General features: G+C 42.6%; 1 protein-coding gene across 4 annotated transcripts in view; it reads left to right on the top strand.

The window, feature by feature from the left end:
• The window catches only part of LRRK1 (leucine rich repeat kinase 1), a 122,397-nt gene that overhangs the window by 41,763 nt on the left and 58,593 nt on the right, over positions 1-22,041 (top strand). For all 4 annotated transcript variants that reach the window (XM_082736663.1, XM_082736664.1, XM_082736666.1 and 1 more), the window contains 3 exons: positions 6,817-6,988; positions 10,248-10,427; positions 10,843-10,991. In XM_082736663.1, the coding sequence (XP_082592789.1) occupies positions 6,817-6,988; positions 10,248-10,427; positions 10,843-10,991 (501 nt within the window). The remainder of the gene's footprint in view (positions 1-6,816; positions 6,989-10,247; positions 10,428-10,842; positions 10,992-22,041) is intronic.

Below are 22,041 nucleotides of genomic sequence, written 5' to 3'. Positions count from 1 at the left end.
TCAGCACGTTATAAAAGAATTAAAACCAGACAGAATATGTTCTCTAACTTCAGTGGAATCAAATTGGACATTTATAACAAAAAGATAATAGGAAAATCTCCAAGCACCTGGAAACTAATCACAAACTCTGAAATAATCCATGGGTCAAAGAGAAAGTCTCAATGGAAATCCCTAAAAAAACCCCACAAAACATTGAACTAAATGAAAATGAAAATGCATGTCAAAATTCATAGGGTGCAGCTAATTCAGTGCTGAGAGGGAAATTTATAGCACTAAACACTTCCATTAAAAAAAGAAGAAAAATCTCAAAGTAGTAATCCAAACTCACACCTGAAGGAACTACAAGAAGTCACAAAATGAATCCAAAGCAAGTGGGAGAAATGCCAGAGATAAGAGTAGAAAATTAATTAAATTTAAACAGAAAACAATAGAGAAAATCAGTGAAACAAAAGGTATTTTTTTTAAAGATCAACAAAATTGACAAACCTCTAGCAAAACTAACAAAGAGAAAGATCACTAATATCAGGAAGGAGAGAGGGAATATCAGTACATACCCTGCAAATACCAAAAGGATTGTAAGGGAACAATATGAACAACTTTACACACATAAATTTGACAACTTAGATGAAATGGACCAATCCTGGAAAAACAGAAACTAAAGCACATCCTGTATAAAATATATAATTTTAATAACCCTTTAATTATTAAGGAAATTCAAGTTACAATTTAAAACTTCCTAAAAAGAAATCCCAGATGGTTTCATGGGAGAGTTCTACCAAATGTTTAAAGAAGAATTAATACCAACTCTAAGGACACTTTCCAACACTTCTGTGAGTCCAGTCTACCTGATACCTAAAGCAGATAAAGATAGTACAGAAATAAGTTCAGACCACTGTCTGTCTTCAATATAGATGCAAAAAATCTCAACATATTACAAACAGATTTCATCAGCATATAAAAAGAGTAATACACCGTGACCAAGTGGGATTTATTCCAGAGATATAAGACTGGTTCAGTACTCAACAATCAATCAATGAAGTCCTCCATTATTAATAGACTGCTATCGACTGAATGTTGATGCCCCCCCCAAAATGTATATGTTGAATAATGTGATGGTGTTGGGAGCTGAGGCCTTTGGAAGGTGATTAGGTCATAAGGCTGGAGGTCTCCTAAAAGGGGTTAATGCTCTTGTAAAAGATCCCATAAAGCCATGGAGCCTTATTCTGCCACATGAGGCTACAACAAGAGATCAGCCATCAGGAAGAAGGCCCTCACCTGAGCAGGCCAGCACCCTAAATCTCAGGCTTCCAGCCTCCAAACTGTAAGAAATAAATTTTTGTTGTTTTTATGCCCCTTCATCTGTGGTATTTTGTTACAACAATTTGGATGAATTAAGCCATAAACTCAAGAAGAAAAATCACATTATCGTAACACTTGATGCAGAAAAAGCATTCGACTAAATGTAATACCCTCATGATAGAAACTCTTAGACAATTAAGAACAGAGGGGATCTTCTTCAACCTGATGAACAGCTAGAGAAACCTACAACTAACTTTATACTTGATAGTGAAAGACTTCTTTACCCCTAAGATTGGGAATAAGGCAAGGATATCTACTCTCAATATAATACTAGCAGTTTTATTTTAGAATAATTATACGTAATTATATTTGTTCTATTACTGGAAGTTCTGACCAGTGCAGTAAGGCAAGAAAAAGAAACAAAAGGCATACACATCTGAAAGGAAGAAATAAAACTATATTTGCAGATGACATGACAGACTACATAGAATATCCATAAAAGAGGGACACCTGGGTGGCTCAGTGAGTTAAGCATCCAACTCTTGGTTTCAGCTTAGGTCATGATCTCAGGGTTGTGGGATTGAGCCCCATATCAGGCTCCATGCTTAATACAGAGTCTGCTTGATATTCTCTCTCTCCCTCTCCCTCCCCCAACCTTGCTCATGCCTCCTCTCTCTCTCTAAAATAAATAAATCTTAAAAAAATAAGAATACCCATGAAATAAATTATCCATAAAAATTGATAAATTGGACCTCATCAAAATTAAAAAGCTTTTGCTTTGAGAAAAGACTGTGTTAAGAGAGTGAAAAGACAGGCTACAGACTTGGAGAAAATATTTGCAAATCTCCTATCTGATGAAGGGCTCATACCAAGTTCATACATTAAAATCTCCCAATACTCAATGACAAGAGCAAACAATCCAATTAAATAATGGATGAAACAGTTGAAGAAACATTTTGTTGAAGAGTAAGTGCAGATGGCCAATAAGTACATGAAAAGACTTAATGATTGTTCAACATCTTTAGCCATTAGGGAAATGCAAATTAAGACTAGGATGAAATATCACCGTACATTTATTAGGATGGCCAAGATTAAAAAAAAAAAATAGTGACAACATGAAATTTTGGTGAGAATGTAGAGAAACTCTCTCTCATACACCATCTTGAGAATATAGAATGGAACTACCATTCTGGAAAATAGTTCAACAGTTTCTTAAAAAACAAAAAATACATTTACATTATGACCCAGCATGTGCATTCCTGAACATTTCACCTAGAGAAATGAAAACTTATGCGCACACAGAAATCTGAGTGTGATTGTTCATAGCAACTTTACTAGTAATAAGAACTGGACACAGCATAGAATTCCTAGCAGATGAATTATTGAACATACAATGGAAAATAATATAATATAGATGTAAACCATATATATATAAGTATATAAAATATGCAAATATATAAAATGTGTAATAAAATATGTTAAAAATATTTAACATGTAATATAAATACTAAAATATGTAAAATACTAAAAATATAATATAAATATAATACTAAGCATTATAAAGAAATTCTTTGAGAAGGAGGAACCCTCTTTTTTAAATTTTTTTTTAAGATTTTATTTATTTATTTGACAGACAGAGATCACAAGTAGGCAGAGAGACAGGCAGAGAGAGAGGAGGAAGCAGGTTCCCACTGAGCAGAGAGCCCGATGTGGGGCTGGATCCCAGGACCCTGGGATCATGACCTGAGCTGAAGGCAGAGGCTTTAACCCGCCGAGCCACCCAGGCGCCCCAGGAGAAACCCTCTTAACACTGTTGGTGGGCATGCAAGCTGGTAAAGCCATTCTGAAAAACAGTATGGAGGTGCCTCACAAAGTTGAAAATAGAGGTGCTCTGTGACCCAGCAATCGCAGTACTAGGTGTTCACCCCAAATCTACAAATGTAGTGATCTGAAGTGGTACCCGCATTCCACTGTTTATAGCAGCAATGGACAACAATAGCCAGACTATGGAAGGAGACCCGATGTCCACTGACAGATGAATGGACAAAGAAGATGTGGTGTGTATATACAATGGAATATTACTCAGCCATCAAAAGAAACCCCAAAATCTTGCCATTTGCAATGACGTGGATGGAACTAGAGGGTATTACGCTAGGCAAGTACGTCAAAGGAAGACAGTTATCACGTTATCTCACTCATATGTGGAACATAAGAAACAAAACAGAGGATCACAGGGGAAAGGAGGGGAAAATAAAACAAGACAAAACCAGAGAGGGAGACAAACCATAAGAAGCTCTTAATCATAGGACACAAACTGAGGGCTGCTGGAGGGGTGGAGGGCGGGAGGATGGGGTATTCGGGTGACGGGCGCTAAGGAGGGGACCTGATGTGATGAGCACTGGCTGTTCTATAACACCAATGAGTCACCGAAGGCGACCTCTGAAACAAATAGTACACAATATGTTAGTTAATTGCATTTAAATTTTAAAAACTAAAAAAAAAAAAAACAAAAACCTCTTTGAAATACACAACCACTCGGATGAATCTCGAGGGCATTATGTTGAGCAGGAAATTTAAAAAAAAAAAATCCCAAAAAGTCACAGTCTATACAATCCCATTTGGATAACATTCTCAAAATGATGGAACTATAATGGAGATGGAAAAGAGATTCGTGGTTGCTGGGGTTCGTGATGGTGGAGGGCTCAGGAGAGGCTGATCTCTCAATGGAGTAGTTCTACCTGGTGATGATCACTCAAATGGATATACATGTGACAAAATGGCAGAACGATAGACCCACATTGCACTCATGTCAAATTACGGGTCTTAATCTTGAACTACAATTGTGTAAGCTGTCACCACTGGGGGAACACGGAGTGACAGAAATATGGATGCCCCTCAGGACCGTCTTTGCAAAGAATCTCTATTTCAGAGCAAAAGAGGGGAAAAAAGGGGGTGCCTGGGTGGCTCAGTGGGTTAAAGCCTCTGCCTTCCGCTCAGTCATGATCCCAGGGTCCTGGGATCGAGCCCCGCATCGGGCTCTCTGCTTAGCAGGAAGCCTGCTTCCTCCTCTCTCTCTGCCTGCCTCTCTGCCTACTTATAATCTCTGTCAAATAAATAAATAAACAAAATCTTTAAAAAAAAAAAGGGGGGGGCCATAAAAAAATAAGCAAAGTATAATTCCTCTTTAATAATATATACAAACTGGCAAAAAGTGCTCTATGGTGTCAGAAGTCAGGGTAGTGGTTAGGTCGGGTAGGATGGTGACCGGAACGGGGCAGAAAAGGGACTTCTGGGCACAGATAATCTCGCATCCCTGGTCTGGTGTCCCCTACATGAATTTGTTCACTTTGTTACCATTTGTGAGACTGAACACACAGTGTGTGCTCTTTTCTGCGGGGCTGTTATATGGCAGTAAAAATCGTCATGGGTGAAGTGAAAAAAATGGTTTTGTTTCAGGTGGGATTACCCATGTGTGGATGTAGATGAACACATTCTGGAAGGCTACATCAGAGCAGTTTCCTTTGCAAAAGGGCGTTAGGAAGGAGAGGCCTGGAGGGAGGCCTCCTTTGCATTTTTAAACTTTTCTATGCCGTTTGAATGAAAAAACAAACAAACACATGCTATCGAGCCTCTGGGCTGTCTCTAGCTAGAGGCCAGCCTTGACCCTTCCTGCCTTCTGGTTCCTTTTGGCCTCTGGGTTGGCTCCTGTGACATCATCACTTTGTGAGGACGGGGCTTTTAAGCCTCTCACCCGCTAGAGTCTAGACAGCCGTTGGTTGTGTGTGGTGAATCATTTCATCAGCCCCTGTGGCTTTTCTCCCTAATGCAAGTGCTTTCCTGGAATGGCAGGCCTGGTGGGCCCCACCCTGGGCAGATTGGCAGGCCAGTGGGTTTTTCTTTCCTGGCCATATGGAATGCATACCTCACATGGCCAGCTCATTCATTCCACTTAGACAACGCAGGCCTCCCTCCAAGTCCCACATCTCCTGGGAAGTCTTGGACAGAGTGGAGAGAACATGGGCTTTGGCCAGACCGAGCCCAGTTCAAATCCTGGAGAGTTCTGCAGGTGGCAAACTTCCTCCTTCCTCACCCACAAGATGGAAACACAGTGTGAAAATAAATAAAGGAAACCTTATTTAAAATGGGAGTCTGGAAGCCCTGAAGGGCAAGTTCTCATACCCAGGGAGAAGCAGCTTCCTTTCCGTAGCCCAGCAGGAAGAAAGAAGAATTTCTCCTTGCCCAGCAACAGCCCAGCTAATGGGAACTCAGTAAAACACCCCCCAGCTTCCTCCTTTCCCTTATAAAACCAAGCCCCTCTATTCTTTTCGAACTTGCCTATGGTTCACTGTAGTCTCCTGGTCCTGAATTGCAATTCCTGGCTATTCCCAATTTTTATTTTTATTTTTATTTTTTTTGCAGGTAAAATAACTGTCTCCTTTTTTTTTTTTTTTTTTTTTTTAAATCAACAGCAGATAAGACGGTTAAGACTTATCAGGACTAAGTGTGACCATATAAATAAAACCCTCCATGCAGCATCCTGCACATGATAAGAGCCTCCCTAATATATCAGTTCTCATCCCTGGGATCCTGTTGACACATCCCTGCCTGTCTCACCTGAAATTGACTCCTAATACACTTGTATTAGGAGTAAAATATGCTTGCTTGTGTCTGTGTTATGCAGATTCCAGACTCAGATTTATCTGAGTAAACTCATGAAGGTCACCGATTGCCTCGGATATCCTAGACACAGTAGGTCCTCGGGAAATGCCCCCGCTGGCACAGGCTGCCTCATTCCAACGTGGATCAATTCTGCATCCGCCTCCTTGAACCCTATGGACACCCAAGTCCATTGGAACTAGCCAGGTTTCAGGAGGACTTAAAGTTTCAGTAATGCAGCCAACCTCTGTACATGCTGGTCCAGCATTTTTTTGCAGACCTAGCAAGCCCATGAAAAGTTGGGGCCATTTGTACAGTCCTTCAGAGCCATTTCTAGCTGTGTGATCTTGGGCGAGTCACAACACATCTCTGAAACCCCACCTCCTTGTCCATGTATTAATACACTGCTTCAGATGGGGATACTTACTCCCCAGCCTCGGGAAGCTTAAGGCAAAGAACAGTGCTGTCCCAAAGAAGCAGAATGGGAGCCACATTTATACCGAATGGTCTAGCAGTCACATTCAAGAAGTAAACAGAAACAGGTGAAATATTCGTCTTTTTTGATCCGAATGTATGAAAGATCGTTTCAACACGTACTCCATAGAAAACTGATCGACGAGATAGTTGACATTTTTGCACTAAATCTTTGAAATTGCGTGTGATTGGGCGCTTCCAGCCCCTCTCACTTTGCATGAGCCTCGTTTCAAGTCCTCAGCAGCCGTCCGTGACCCCATGGCATGATCCCAGACAGCCCGGCTCCGGCTGGCCCGTGGACTTGGGGAAGCAGGTGCAGCGGATTGTCTTGGCTGTTCTAACAGCGCCCACCTCACTGAAGTCCTGTCCCTGCTCTGTGTTGACCAGGGCCAGCTTCTGAGCATCTCTGCGGCCTACGGCGACCTGGAGACTGTCCGGTACCTTCTCACCGAGAGACGGGTGGAGCTGCCCACCGAGCCCACCGATGACAATCCAGCTGTGGTGGCGGCTCATTTTGGGCATACTGACGTCGTGCAGGAGTTGCTCGAATCTTTGCCAGGTAAATCCCAGGCCCTGAGCTCCTTGCCCACCTCTCGGGAATCACCTCTTCTCAGGATTCGACAGACATTTGTCGGTGGGGGCTGGGGGGCGTGGGGGTGGGTATGGGCTTTCTTGTTTCTTGACACTTTCACCAAGAGAGAGAACCAGGTTTCTAGGCCATCACACTGACAGTCCACAGTAAAAACCGCCACAACCCACGTCTCATTCCCTTGACCTCAGGAGCTAAATTTTCTGACGCCATATTTGATAGAGAATATGGACCTATGTCCCTTTTTTAAAAATTTAATAGTATTTGTCCTGAAAGAAGTTTTAGATTTTCGGAAATGTGGATGTGGAAGTGCAGAGAATCCCCATCTACCTTTTAAGTTAACTTCCTTCACCTGACGACATGCATGGAAAGTTCCTCCATGCCTTTTTATGGCACGGTAGCTCATTTCTTCACAAGGCATTATTACCTTAGCAGTCTTTGGGAGTTAAGGTTTGTTTGGGAGCACGGCTAGCGTCAATAGTGCACAATGGTTGCACAACAGGTGTGCAACGGTGTGGGCCCTGCCCTCAGAAGGCTTGTGCTTGGTTCAACACTCCACGGTCTCCATCTTGAAACTTTTGATATTTTTTTAAACAAGGGGCTCACCTTTGTATTTTGCACTGGGCCCCACATATTATGTAGCCGTCCTGTCAGGGATAGGGGGGTTGTCCCACAGTGTGCTTTGAGTAGATTTGTGCTTGGACTTGGTTCTAAACCAGTGCCCCCTTCACATGTCTGGAGGGAGAATGAGGTTAAGGGTAGAAATCAGGACCCTGTTATGGCTCACAGGTGCATACTGGGTCCGGTGAGACATAGGAGGCCAAGGAGGAGCTTGGGTGTCCCTGAGGGCAGACTTCCGCTCTTCAGGGATCCCCAAGATTAGCTCAGTTCTAGCCCCAAAGCATCCACACCGGCTGGCTCATGACCTAATTGTGCATTTTGAATTTACTGAACATTCATCCTAGGAGTCTCTCACTATTGCCTTCCCGTGCATTCTGAAGAACTTAAGAGATACACAGACTTCTTTAAAAAGGTGATCCCAGATCTTTCATAGCTCCTGGCTAAGCAGAGACAATATAAATAGAAAGCCCAGTAATTCTGTGTAGTGTAACCATGGTGAGGGTGAAGTATCTAAACAGTGATCTGGGAACACACATAGAGAATGGTCTTTTCTGGTCTTCATAAGGAGCTGACGTCTGAGCTGGGTTTTGCAGGGTTCGTAGGAGTTTACTTGGCAGACGAGAGAGGGAAGAGCTTCGGTCGCCCACTTTCGCAAAGCAGGGAGCTTGGCTGGACATGAGCATGGTTTTCAGCTGCTTTGGGGCGTCCTGTCTTCACCTCAACCAGGGACAGAGTTGCTGAGGACCGAAGGAGTCTAGGGCATCGTTCTAGACCCTGCGGGAAGTACAGAGATAGGCAAAACAGCGTGTGTCCCTATGAATTCCCAAACTGGGGGGAAGGCAGCCACTGTCAGGAGTCTGTCTGTGAAACCCAAGACACCAAAGATACAACTTGAGAACAAGGGAGGGTTTAAGAAGAGGAGAGATGAGAGGCTCATAGGGGTAGGCACATCATTGTGTAGTTGTGGACGTCATTTCAAGTACATCATTATCTACTGTCTGGTCTCTGTAGCTGAGTGGAAATGGAGCAAAGGAGGAAGAGGAAGAATGGAGACCCTACTGGGACTCTCCCCAAGTATCATTGGATTTGGGCCTCAGAAGATATGTGTGGGGTTTATATGGTTAAGAGAGCACCCTTTGGTTTTGAGCGTTTAAATCTTTAAGCTTTACAGGGTTTAAGTCTTGACTTTGTCATTTACCAACTGTGGGACTTCTGGCAAATTCTCAAACTCCTCTGAGCTCTGATTTCCTCCTATTAAAATCATGGCTATGAAATATAGCCTTAGACAACCTCCTCGGATGGGTGGACATCCATCCTCAACAGAATTTGTTAACAGCATGATGACTGGATTTCTCTAGATACAGTTGCAGGAAGTGAGTTGGAGATCACTTGTTAATATCTGTTGGAGTACCACCTCCTTTGAATTATTAATTCTAGTTATCAGAGGGAGAAGAAAAGGCACTGATTTAGCATCTGCTGCAACCCAGGCACTACGCCAGGCACCCTCTGTGCTGGATTTTCATTTCTTCCATCCCGACCTCCCCCCTGCTTCCTGATCAGTTTCCTACCATGGAGAGGAGGGTCCCTCTCTCCATACTTGGGACGCTTGGGTTCCTAAGGACTCCCAGCCTCTGGAAATGAGACAATGTTATGATGCAATTGGGAAGTGTCAGCGTGGAGGGTGAGATCATTTTTCCATGGTGGCTACATCCAAAAGACATTGCATTTACTTTGAACTTGAAGATACTGTAATACTTCGGCCCACACTGTCCCTGTTCCTTCCTCGCGGTAAGTGTTATTCCCTCCTGGAATTAAGGAGGTGGTTCTTGCAGGGAGTAATTTGCAAAGTTTCAGGCTGGATAGTTAGATCGATTTCTTTCACCAAAGCCCTTTTTCTTTCATTTTTGAAAGTAATATATGTACTCATGGATAATTTAGAAATGCAGGGAAGTGTTAGTACTCTAAAAACACAATGACAAATAATGAGTTAGAATGTTTTGAGCCAGGCGCTAGATATACATTATGTCATGCAATCCTCACATTAAACTTGGGAGGACGAGTGCTATTACTCCCATTCTACCAACAGGTAAACCGAGTCAGGGAGAAGTTAAGAAATTTGTTTAAGAGTACACAGCTAAAATAGTTAACCCTAAGCGGCTTGTCTCCAAAGCTCTTGTCCCTGTATGTAATGCTATTCTGGGCATGAGGTCAGGACTGGGGATGGGGAAAGAGGTGAGGCAAATGGTCACAATCCCCACTACCGAGAAATAATACTACAACACGGGGTAGTACCTTTTAGTCTTATTTCCACCTACAAATGCATACAAAAACTGTATGCACTTTTTTTATACAGTCACAATCGTACCATATATGCTGTTGGGAATGCTTCTTTTCCTCACTCGGCATTGTGTGATGAAGAGGCAGATTTATTATGATGTGGGAAAATGGCATATGCAATTCAGAGGGACTGTTCCAGAAAACACTACTGACTTGACAGAAGCGACTTTTCGCCGGAAATGGGACAGTTCAGTATTACCAATGGTCTGAGGGGAGATCAGGGTGGGAACAACCAAAACCCCCTTCCCTTTGTCTTGTCATCTCCTGCCAGGTCCCTGCAGCCCCCAGCGGCTGCTGAACTGGATGCTGGCTTTGGCTTGCCAGCGAGGGCACCTGGGGTTGGTGAAGCTCCTCGTCCTGACCCACGGGGCTGACCCAGAAAGCTACGCCGTCAGGAAGAACGAGTTTCCTGTCATCGTGCGCTTACCGCTGTACGCAGCCATCAAGTCAGGTGGGTTCCCCGGTCAGTCCCACCCATGGGAACCCTTGCAGGTTGGAGATGTGGGACCTTGTCTTCCCCCTCCCCTCTAGCTCTTGAAACATCTGTGTAGAGACATTTACAAATTCCATTATTTGCTCTCTCTCAAAATGTCTGCATCGTTTCTCTTTGGCCCCACTTGCCCCTGCAATGGGATTTCAGTGACAGGTACCAACTGTGGCAAATGGGACCATAGTAGGAGCCACTCCACAGGGCAGAGTGCCACAAAATGTCTCCCACGAACAGGAATTTACCACCTCAAGAGAAGTCATAGAGAAGGTCCACCAGCACAACGACCCTTTTCATTCCCATTTCACACATCAGCGTCTGCCATTTTGGACCAGCTGCGACACACTTGGACGTCTGAACGCCATTCTCTGTCCTTTAGGAAATGAGGACATCGCCATATTCCTGCTTCGGCACGGGGCTTTTTTCTGTTCCTACATCTTACTGGACAGTCCTGACCCCAGCAAACATCTCCTCAGGAAGTATTTCATCGAAGCTAGTGCCTTGTCCAGCAGCTGTCCAGGAAAAATGGTGAGTAGCCACTGCCCGTGGATACATCAATAAAGACAAGGTGGTACATATATACAAGGCAGTATTTTTCAGTCATAAGAAGGAAAGACATCCCGCCATTTTCAGCAACATGGATGGACTTTGAGGGCATTGTGCTAAACGAAATAAGTCAGACGCAGAAAGACAAATACTGTATGATCTCACCTCCATGTAGAATCAGAAAAAGCCAAACTCCTAGAAACAGAGAGTAGATGATTTGCCAGGGGTTAGAGGGTGCAGAAAATGGGGAGATGTTGGTCATAGGGTACAAACGTCAGTTACGAGATGGCTAAGTTCTGGAGACCTAATACACAGCTCTGTGATTATAGTTAATAATACTGTGCTCTAGACTTGAAAGTTGCTCAAAGAGTAAATCTTAAGTGTTCTCACCACTTGAAAAGAGTGGTAATTAGATAACATTATATAGGTGTTAGCTTACACTCTGATGGTAATCATTTTGCGATAAATGTGTTGAATCAGCAGGTTGTACACCTTCAACTTACCCAATATTTTTTTAAGATTTTTCTTTTGATGAGAGAGAGAGAGAGCATAAACAGGGAGGAGGGGCAGAGGAAGACAGAAAAGCAGACCCTCCCGCTTAGCAGAGAACCAGATGCACCTGGATCCCAGGATCCTGGGATTATGACCCGAGCCAAAGGCAATTGCTTAACCAACTAAGCCACGCAGGCGCCCCACCCCCACCCCACTTACTCACTACTATATGTCAATTATATCTGAATAAAATTGGAAAAATATGCAGGACATAGTTTTTGTTTTCCTTTTAATAATAAAAGTAGTGTTGTATTAGTCACATTATCTTCAAGTTGGTTTCTTAAATTCAGCACTCTATCATGGACTCCTTCTAGACAGATCACTGTGTCTACAACGCATTCTTTAAATACATGCCCTAAATCTATCCCATTGGTGGACATTTGGATTATTTCTGGGTTTTGCCCTTTGTTATACAACCTGTTTTTTAGGATATTGGCTTCTGTAGATTGAAGTCCCCAAAGTGGATTTTTTGGGGAATCACTTCCCCAAAAAGCTATGGTGATTCACTTTCACCAGCATTATGGGGGAATCTCTGTTTCCACACCTTGGTCAGCCTTAGATGTCCAGGAGCCTTTTAAAATTCTCAGTCTGCTGGATGAAAATGAGATCTCCTTGTTTTGATGTCCACACTGTTGTTATGAAGAACATCGAGCCTCTTCTCCTACCTTCATGGACTTTTTGCACCTCCCCTCACTTGAGTTGCCTGTTACTGTTTGTTGATTATTTTCCTGAAGGGTTGGTCATCTCTTCCTTCTCATTTTAGAGGATCTTTTTTTGTTTCTCAGACTTTAAACCTTTTTTTAAAATCATACATGTTGCCAATATTCTCCCCAATCCCTGCTTTTTCTTTTGTGATAACAAAGATAGGTGACTATGTAATCAAATCTCTTTTTTGTTCTGGCATTTGGGTTATATAAGAAGGTCATTTCCCTCTCAATTTTATATAAATATTTTCCTCCTGGAATATCTCACGATATTTTTTTTCTTTTAGTTTTTACATTTTAAGCTTTCATTTTTCTGGTATTTATTTGTATGTGAGGTATGAGGGGGAGAATCTAGCTTTCATCTTTTCTACAGGGATGATCAGTTATTCTAGCACAGTTTTTAAAATAAAGCTTCCTTTCCCTTCTGAATTGAGATGTCATCATTGTTATTTTCCCCAGTATCTATCTGTATGCATTTTGGGAGTCTCCGTACTGGTCCACTGGCCTATTAATCTGTTTCTAGGTAAATGCCATCCTGTTCTGAGAACAGACATTTCATTTAAGTCTTACAGACTATTAATGCATGTTTTCTACTTGTTTGGTTTTTTTCTTTGAAAATATCTTGACTGTTATTAGACATTTTTTTCTTTTGTGCATTTCCCATGATGACTCTATTTGTGCAGCTTTCAGCTTATTAAAGAACAGCTTTCATGTTCTTTAATAAGGTTTTATATTTTGTTTATCTTATCTATTTTTTTATATTTTTAATGAGATTTTACAACCCGGACCTGCCATGTTTATTTGTGTGTTCTTTCTTGTTTCTGCCACTATATGAATTGAAAATGATTCTTTTCCATTTCTATTTCCAATCCAATGTTACTGATATGGAGAAAAGCTCCTTTGTTTATTTATATTTTATTCAGCCCCTTTACCAGCTTCTCTTATTAATTCTAATCGTTTTCGGAAGAGTTCCTTGAGACTTTTAGGTATATGATCAAGTCCAAATAGGTTTGTCCCTTCTTTTCTAATATTCGTATAACTTATTTATTTCCTGTCTCATGGTATCACTACTAATTTCAAAAGTTGAATCATCATGAGGATAGCAGACGTATCTCTCTTATTCCTGATTTTAAAGGTCTTGACCTCAGCAATTTATAGGCATTTGCTGTAGATTTTTGGTAAATAGACTGTTGTTAGATTTAGGTAGTTTCCATGTATTCCTTTTTTGCTTAGGAGTTGATATTGGGAAAGAATGCTGGATTTTGTCAAATCCCACTTTGGGAGGAGCTATTGATATATTCATGTGGCTTTTCTACTTTAACGTGTTGTTATAATGAATGATGAGGATATATTTTCCTTTTTATTTATGACATCAGACAGTTTTACTTTTTCTCTTTGGAACTTAATCAGACCAGCCAAGGAGGATTGAGATGTTCAAGTGGTTTTGTCAAAGGACTTTCAGATTTTATTTACTTCTTTATGATTTGTTCTGTCTGTTAGTTCATTAACTTTAGCTTTTATCTGCACTAAAATCTTCATATTTTCTTCTTCAAGTATTTTATTTATCTCTGAATATTTTGGGGTGTTGTAGTTAAGGTAAGGGCACAGCATTGAGACTTCATGGTCTGATCTGGGTTCCGGATCTTCATCTGATAACTTTACCACTCTGTGTTTTGGTTTCCTCATCTGAGAGGTAGGAAAAAGAGAGAGAAAGTATCTATCTTGGAAGGATACTTGACAATTAAATGCGGTAATAGTTACAACATTCTAAAACCAGTGCCTGGCACATGTTAAGTATCTAACAGATGATATCTGGTATTATTGGAGTTCTTTTTTTAGATTTATTGGCGTAAATATTTTTCTTTTTTCCTCTAATTTTATCTTGTCAGTTGTAGATGCAAGTCTTTCATGTGCTTTCTTTATCAGAATCTGAACTACACACTCACATGACATGTGACATGTACACATTTACATATTTATAAATATACATATGTATGTATATATATACATATGTATTTCCTACTTGTGATTTTTTTCTAGTTCTTTCACATTATTCTACAAGTTTTTGGTCTACAGGCCCATTTAATGACTTTATGCCCCCTTTTGACTTATTTCATGATGTCAAACACCTTTCATCCTGTTCATGCTTCTGTCCTTAAAATTGGGATTTGTGTCTTCTTTGCTCTTCACATGGCCACCCTGCATTCTTTTTCTTTGCGTCAGGGTTATACAAGTTTTCCCAGACATTCATCTTCAGTTTTTTTGTTGTCTTAGGTGTATTTCTTTCTTTTTTTTTTTAGAATTTTTAAAAAAATTTATGTATTTGACAGACAGAGATCACAAGCAGGCAGAGAGGCTGGCAGAGGCGGGGATGGGGGGGAAAGCAGGCTTCCTGCCGAGCAGAGAGCCCAATGCAGAGCTCGATCCCAGGACTCTGAGATCATGACCTGAGCCAAAGGCAGAGGCTTTTATCCCCTGAGCCAACAGGTGCCCCTCTTAGGTGTATTTCTTATAGATAGCATTTAGATTTCATCCCATCTGAGGGTGTGTCTTTGAGGAGTCCACTCAATTCACATTTGTGTGGGACCTGACATAGTCATCTATTACTCACATCTTTTAAATTATATTTATTATATTTACTGCTATTAATAATATCAATAATATTTATTATATTAATATATTATTTATATTAAATATGTTATTTAATATATTTATTATACTTATTTATGATATTATATTTATTGCTATTTCCTTTTAATTGTTCTCTTGTTCTTGCTGGTTTCCTAGTTTTTAAAAGAATGCCAACATTCTTATCAATAGTAAACGTACAATAAATAATTAATATTCGCCTCACCTAGTAAAAGGAAATAGGGACCATGCAGCCCTTTCCTGTATATTGTGCTTGGTGTTTTTCCCAACACTTTCCTACTTGTTCATTACAACACCTCGGTAAGAACTGTGGGGAACAGAATATTTTCCTGATGAAAATATTGTGGTTTAGAGACCTCCTGTTACTTGTCCAAGGACAGCAACTACAACACAGTTATACTCAGCCCAGAACCTGAGTCTCCTGAACTCAGGGCTTTTCCCATTTCATGATTCCTGGACTATCCCTCCCATGTACATCAGTGGTTGTCACACTTTTCTGTACACTGACTCCCTGGGAACTTTTAAAAACCCCAGCGCTCAGGTCACACCTGACACTAATTGAATCTAAATCGCTAATGGGACCTGCCTCGGTTTCATTTTAAAAATTTCCCAGGTGATTTCAGTGTGCAGCCGGACTTGAGAGCCAGCAACTTTGATTTTCTTGGCTAAAGGTTAAAAGCCGAAGTGATTGGCATCTCCGTCTGCCGTGGATTTCACTGAGCAACGTTTGCTGAGGTAGAGCATGAAAGCGATCATTGCATTTTAGAAGAAGACAAAGAAAAGGCAATGTTACTCTTCTTCTCCTTGACCTAGAAGAGAAAATGAAATTACACTGCAGGCTGAGTCAGGAGGCTTTTTTTGGGGCTTCCCCAAAGCAGGTGGTATTCTGATTATTCATGTGAATTTCAAAGGCCAAGGGCCTTGCAAGTGGGTGTGTCTGGCTGCCTGTGATCTAGAACCTGCGATAGCACATTCCTTCAGTGCTGCTGGCAGAAGACAGGGAGGCAGGCTGCCCAGAGGGACCCGGCCATCAGGAACAATGACTCAGGAACCACAGGTGAGCCCTCTTAACCTTCCCAGGCGTGCAGTGGTTCTGACCTGGCATTTTTGGTTCCAAAGAGTAGACACAGGCGGCCATGCAAAGAGCACTTTGCTGCCCTGATTACACGGCCTGAGAGCTCCCTTGGCCTACTGGCATTTGTGACAGTGACTTTGTTGCATTAGTCATGTTGTCTTTGGTGTGTTTATGCTGTGCCTTCTCCACCAGCTAGGAGGGTTTTATTTTGCTTTGTTTTATGTAATTGCTGCTTTGGTGGAAGCTACCGCCAGGAAAGGTTCAGAGCCTTCCTGCGTGCCTCTGGGCCAGGCGTTCCCTCGTTCCCAGGCTGCCACAAGCGGGGGGAGGGGACTGCAGAGAACCCCACGTTGGTGTCCCATTGGCAGGAATAGGCCATTTCAGTTTTGTGGGCGTCCGGTAAGCCAGGCCTGAGAGCTCACACCACGTGGTCTGGACATACTTTCAGGAGAGCAAACCCAAAGCCAAGTTGGACCTGGCCAGAGCTGTCTCTGGGCTAGGGTTGGCCGGTGTCCCTCTTGAAAGCTGCCACACTCTTGCCTGAACATGGAGCGAGACGGCTGTGCTCGTGGCAAGAGCCCGGTCGCCGTCTGCTTTGTTTCCATGAGAAACAGCAACATTTTGAGGTTGGCGTGCCCAGAAAGGAGCAAGAAATCTCCAAAGTGCCAGGAAAGGCCAGCCCAGCAGGTCCTGGAATAACCGTGGTGTTTGTCCCCATGCAGCAGTGAGAGGGCTTTCTGGGGCTGTTCTGAGCCGTTGCAAGGAGACAGAGCTGGGCTGAATTTTGGGAAACAACCCAATGGAGAAATTACTAATATCCTCTTAAAAGTCCCTAATGTCTTAAATCTCATGGCTCACCTAGAGAGGAACAGGTACCATTAGGACCATCATCATGGCTTCTTGGACCAGCTCTGGGCTGCTGTACCTTAAAAATTCCCGGTGGCCCCACCATTCAGATGCCTGTGTCTGTGCTCAGTAGGAAACATCCTGGCTGCACGTTTTCACAGCCGAAGCAGCCTTTCTCCACCCATGTGACCTGCTGGGTCTGAGGACTTGTGTTCGCAGAATGCCAGAAAGGATAGGAAGCAGCAAATACGGCCTCACGGCTGCTGTTGGGGGAAAAGGGGGACCTTCATGCAGAGTAGGCTGAGTGGGGGCTGTGTGCTCCCGAGAGCCCCTGAGGCACCGTATAGGCAAACAGCCTTTCCCAGTGGACCCCAAGTCCTCTGGGGAGCACCTTTGTTTTGGGTTAGGTCTACTGGTTGGCGCAAAGAGTCTTTATTCCAGAGCTGTATGCTTTCCAGAACACTTGGACGCACACACATCCCCACCTTCTTAGTCCTTCTCACCTCACAGCCGTAGCGTAGTGGAGTCGGAACCCGTGTCCCCAGAAGTCAGCCTCTGGAGGAGCAGCAGTGCCCCGTGGGTGAGGGACAGCGCGAGGTACCGGCCCACTGCCCTTTCACCCCCTGGCCCTTTCACCCCTCACTGGTGGGAGAGGAAGATCCAGCCTTTCATCAGCTCCTCGAAAGTTGTAAAAGGACTGTTCCGGCCTCTGTCCGTCAGTTCTGCTTCTCTTGTGCCCTGTCCCGCACACGTCTGTTTCCTCTGGTTTCCAAATACTGACTCTTCCCTGCCCCTTGTGCCTTCCTCGTTTGGGTGCCCTCCCCGTGGCTCCTGGCCACGCTGTTCATTCTCCCTCAGAGCCTGAAATCGGGCAACAGGTGACACAGCACAGCCAAGGAGCAGAGCCAAGGAGCAACCATGCCTGCTGCTCGTGACAGGCTTCCTGCTGAATCTTAAAACAATACTACACAGCGGGGGGGGTGAAAACGCTTGCACTTAGTTCAAATGGGGAAAATCATGGATGAAACAGAGATGCAGGAAGAGTAAAACTATTCTTTGACCTTAAATGACAAACCAGAAAATACAGTCGGGGAAGTATGAGAACGGGGTCCAATGTCGGCACAACCGTGGATATCCGTGTAGACAGTTGCGTCTCATTACAGTGGTAATGATACAGATCAATTTTAAACAGGTAAGGGGTAGGCACTGGAAAGTCCTCAGAATATATTTTTAAAAGGGCGTTTATCCCAGTTGTAAAAGGGAGATGATTATATTATTATTATTTTTTTTTACAAATTTACAAATAGATATAAAGTTACATCGTCAGAAATAAGATGAATGCTTTATAGATTAAAGCAAAAAACTTGCAGGAAAATATAGTTTTAAAAAGAAATATAGGGACATCCGGGTGGTTCAGCCAGTTAAGATGTTCCTTCAACTCAGGTCATGATCCCGGGGTTCTGAGATCGAGCCCCACATCAGGCTCCTTGCTCGGCGGGGAGTCGGCTTCTCCCTCTCCCTCCGCCTGCCTGCCTCTCCCCCTGCTTGTGCTCTCTCTCTCAATTTGACAAATAAGTAAATAAAGTCTTTAAAAAAAGGAAATATAAGAGAGCAATGGAAGATTTTTGAACTCACCAAAACACAAATAGATCACGGATACAATGTACATGTCAGTCGATCATTGAATTTCATTCAGCCAATGTTTATAGATCACCCACTAGATGCCCAAGACTCAGCAGTGACCAAGCCAGGACCGTGACCTTTGCCACCACATTGCTCACAAATTCTACCAGGCAGGAAGAGAAATGAGGAGTTAATTTGCCCACAAGGGGACCAAAGCAGTGTATCATGGCACGAACACAGATACAACTTCATTGACAATTACAGAAATTCACATTAAGGCAACTGAAGAGTACTGACACAAGCCTGTGAAACGAGCAAACATAAACATGAATGCCGAGTAAGACACTTGGCACAGTGGTCGAGAAATGGGCACAGTCTGTTCCATAGGTGCGGAAAGTCACTGGCATCATGTGACAAAAGCCATAAAACCCTTTTCTCCCAGGGAACTGTTCTGAATGTGTATTTCCTTTCCGAGAGATACCTCGAGGGCATAATTTGAAGGAAAAAAACAATTCCCACAAACATGGTCAAAACACTGCTATTCATAAGAAGAAGAAATTAGGGGAGGGGCGCCTGGGTGGCTCCGTGGGTGAAGCGTCTGCCTTCAGCTCAGGTCATGATCGCAGGGTCCTGGGATTGAGCCCCATGTCGGGCTCTCTTCTCGGTGGGGATCGTGCTTCTCCCTCTGCCTCTGCATTCCCCCTGCTTGTGCTCGCTCTCTCTCTGTCAAATAAATAAATAAAATCTTTAAAAAAAGAAGAGAAAACTAGGGGATGGAAACAGAAATGTCCAGCTGCAGGAAAAAACTGTACCATCCCTGTTGAACCTTCAGAGTGGATGGCACATAGCCAGGAACAACCCTGCCTATGCCCTCAGCACTCAGCACACCACTGCTCCAGGACACCCTTGAACTCTGAACCCCACACAACATCCTCAGGAAGCCTTCTTTGACCCACACGCCTGGTCGGATCCCCCTTATATCTCCCAGAGCTTCCTGTCCATTTTATTTATAGCAATGAACAAAGTTGGAGGTTGTCTGGGTGACACTCTCATCTAATGTCAACTCTCCCATTTGAAAGGAAGCTTCTCGAAAGCAGGGGATTTTGCCAGGTTTGCTTACCCTGTGTTTGAACCCCCAACCCCGGCCCAGTGTAGGGCTGGAACAGGATGATTAGCATGGATGGATGAATGGATGGTTGAAACTTTATATATGCAGCAAATCTCCCATTTATGTAAAACTTATGAGCTGACAAAGGACTGTGCCAATGACTTGAATCACCTATACAGTCCAATGAGGTAAAATTTTTGCCTTTATTTAAAAGTGGAGGACACTGACTTTTTTCTCAACAGTAAGCTAAGCAGTTTAGTTAACTGCAGACATTTTATTTCCTGCCCCCCCCTTTCTCAAATAGACGTTGGCAATATTAACTTGGAACTAGTGACGGAATATTTCTTGTAAGCTTCCTATTTTTAAAAGGAATGACTGAAATACTACAGGGGGAAAAAATCATAGTGCTTTTTTTAAAAGATTGTATTTATTTATTTGACACAGAGAGATAGGGAGAGAGAGAGCAAGAGCGCACAAGCAGGGGGAGCAGTAGAGGGAGAGGGAGGAACAGGCTCCCCGCTGAGCAGGGAGCCCCATGCAGGACTAGATCCCAGGACCCCGGGATCATGACTTGAGCCGAAAGCAGACCCTTAACCAACTGAGCCACCCAGGCACCCTGTGATTTTTTTTTTTTAAAGTAAAAAAACCTATCTATTTTTTAAAAATTTTAGTGAAGAAAAGGTGATCAATTTTATTAAACACTTTTTGGCATTAGATATTTGTAACTATAGAGACCAAACTGATGGTTACCAGGGGGGAGATGGGTGGTGGGAAGAGGGAAATAGGTGACGGGGATTCAGGAGGGCATTTGTGTGATGAACACCGGGTGATGTGTGGAGATCCCGAGTCACTATCTGGTACATCTGAAACTACTATAGCACTGTATATTAGCTCCACTGAAATTCAGAGAAAAGAATTAAAAACTCAAGAAAAACTTTGGGATACAATACTAAAAAAGAATTATATTGAATTAGGAGCCTCGGGGGAGTGAGTCTCTATTTATTTTCCTTATTTGTCTCTTTTTATGTCACTTTGAGAATTTTTGTAAGTAAATCTTGCATTTCAACATCATTGTTTGGTTTGTTATCAACTGTGGCCAAGGACAACCCCTCCCATAACTTAAACATTGTTTTTACATTGATCGTCAGATTGTCATTTTCATTCTTAGATTATTAAAGTTACATGGAAGTCTTTTTTTCATTTAGTCAATTGGTTGTTGACTGTTATTTTTTTCAAAGACCCTTGAGTTGGCTTTGTTTATTGACTTCCTTGTCTTGACTTCCCTCTGGTTTCTCTGTGCTTGGTCTAATTGTTTTAACTTTCCTGTTTTCTTTCAGCTTGCTACTCTAAGTAGGGCGGGGTTGCTTTATTATGTCTCATTTTTTCTGTTTGTAACAGTGATCAGAGTTGTGCGTTGTCTTTTCCATTACTTGTAATACTTTTGTTGTTCTAAAAATATCTTCTGTTGTGACTTGGTTTTCCTCTCCTACATGAGCATGAACTAAAAGGTCATGTTTTCACGTTCAAAAGATTGGCCACCTTCTAATTCTGCTTCTCTCATTGGTTCTGCCTCTAGTTTGCCTTTGTCCTCAAATAAGATAGAGCGCATGTTTGTGTCTCCCTGCACTTTTTCTTACTCCTTTTTCCTCTTTACTTTTCCTTCATGCTCAGAATTTATTTAAAAAAAAAATATGCAAGTTCCTATCTATTTGAACACAGGATTCATTCTCCTGCGCTCATTTTTATGACAGTGAGTAACTCTATAATTTCTCTATTCATTATATCTTTGATCTATTGTAGTATGCTGGCATTTTTCTTGAATTTGCTTTAGTTCTTCTTTTACCTTATATTGCCCTGGGTTGGAACATAAAGATTTAACATGGTTATATTTTGGGGTTATGACCGTTTGAGCATCTTGATTACTATCAAGGAGCCTTGGTTATTTCTCTGAATGCCTTAGACACTGTGTCTGCTTTTCCCCAGCCATGGGAAGGGAACATGTTGGTCGGGTAGGAAGTGATCAGAGCGTCAGGCACCTAAATCACCATCTTGGTTCTGCTACCTTTGAGTAAGTTGTCTCTTTGAGGTTCTCTTTTTTTTTTTTTTTTTTAAGATTTTTAAAAATTTATTTGACAGATAGAGAGATCACAAGTAGGCAGAGAGACAGGCAGAGAGAGAAGGGGAAGCAGGCTCCCTGCTCAGCAGGGATTCGGGGCTCAATCCCAGGACCCTGAGATCATGACCTGAGCCAAAGGCAGAGGCTTAACCCAGGTGCCTCTCTCTGAGGTTCTTCACCTGCTAGACCTTACAGGGTTACTGTGAGGGTGAGCTGAAAAAGTGGCCACGGAAGTCTGCATGTGCGTTGCGAAGGGTCAGCGAGATGGTGTCATCATAACATCACAGCTCAATTTCCCTACAGAGGGTTTCCCTACAGTCTGACCTTGAGTGTGCCCTTGGAGGCAATAGACTGTTCCA

Source organism: Mustela nivalis (genome assembly GCF_964662115.1).
Source record: "Mustela nivalis genome assembly, chromosome: 6".
Lineage (NCBI taxonomy): Eukaryota > Metazoa > Chordata > Mammalia > Carnivora > Mustelidae > Mustela > Mustela nivalis.
Note: the sequence above shows the minus strand (reverse complement) of the source record. Positions and strands in the feature narration are given on the sequence as shown.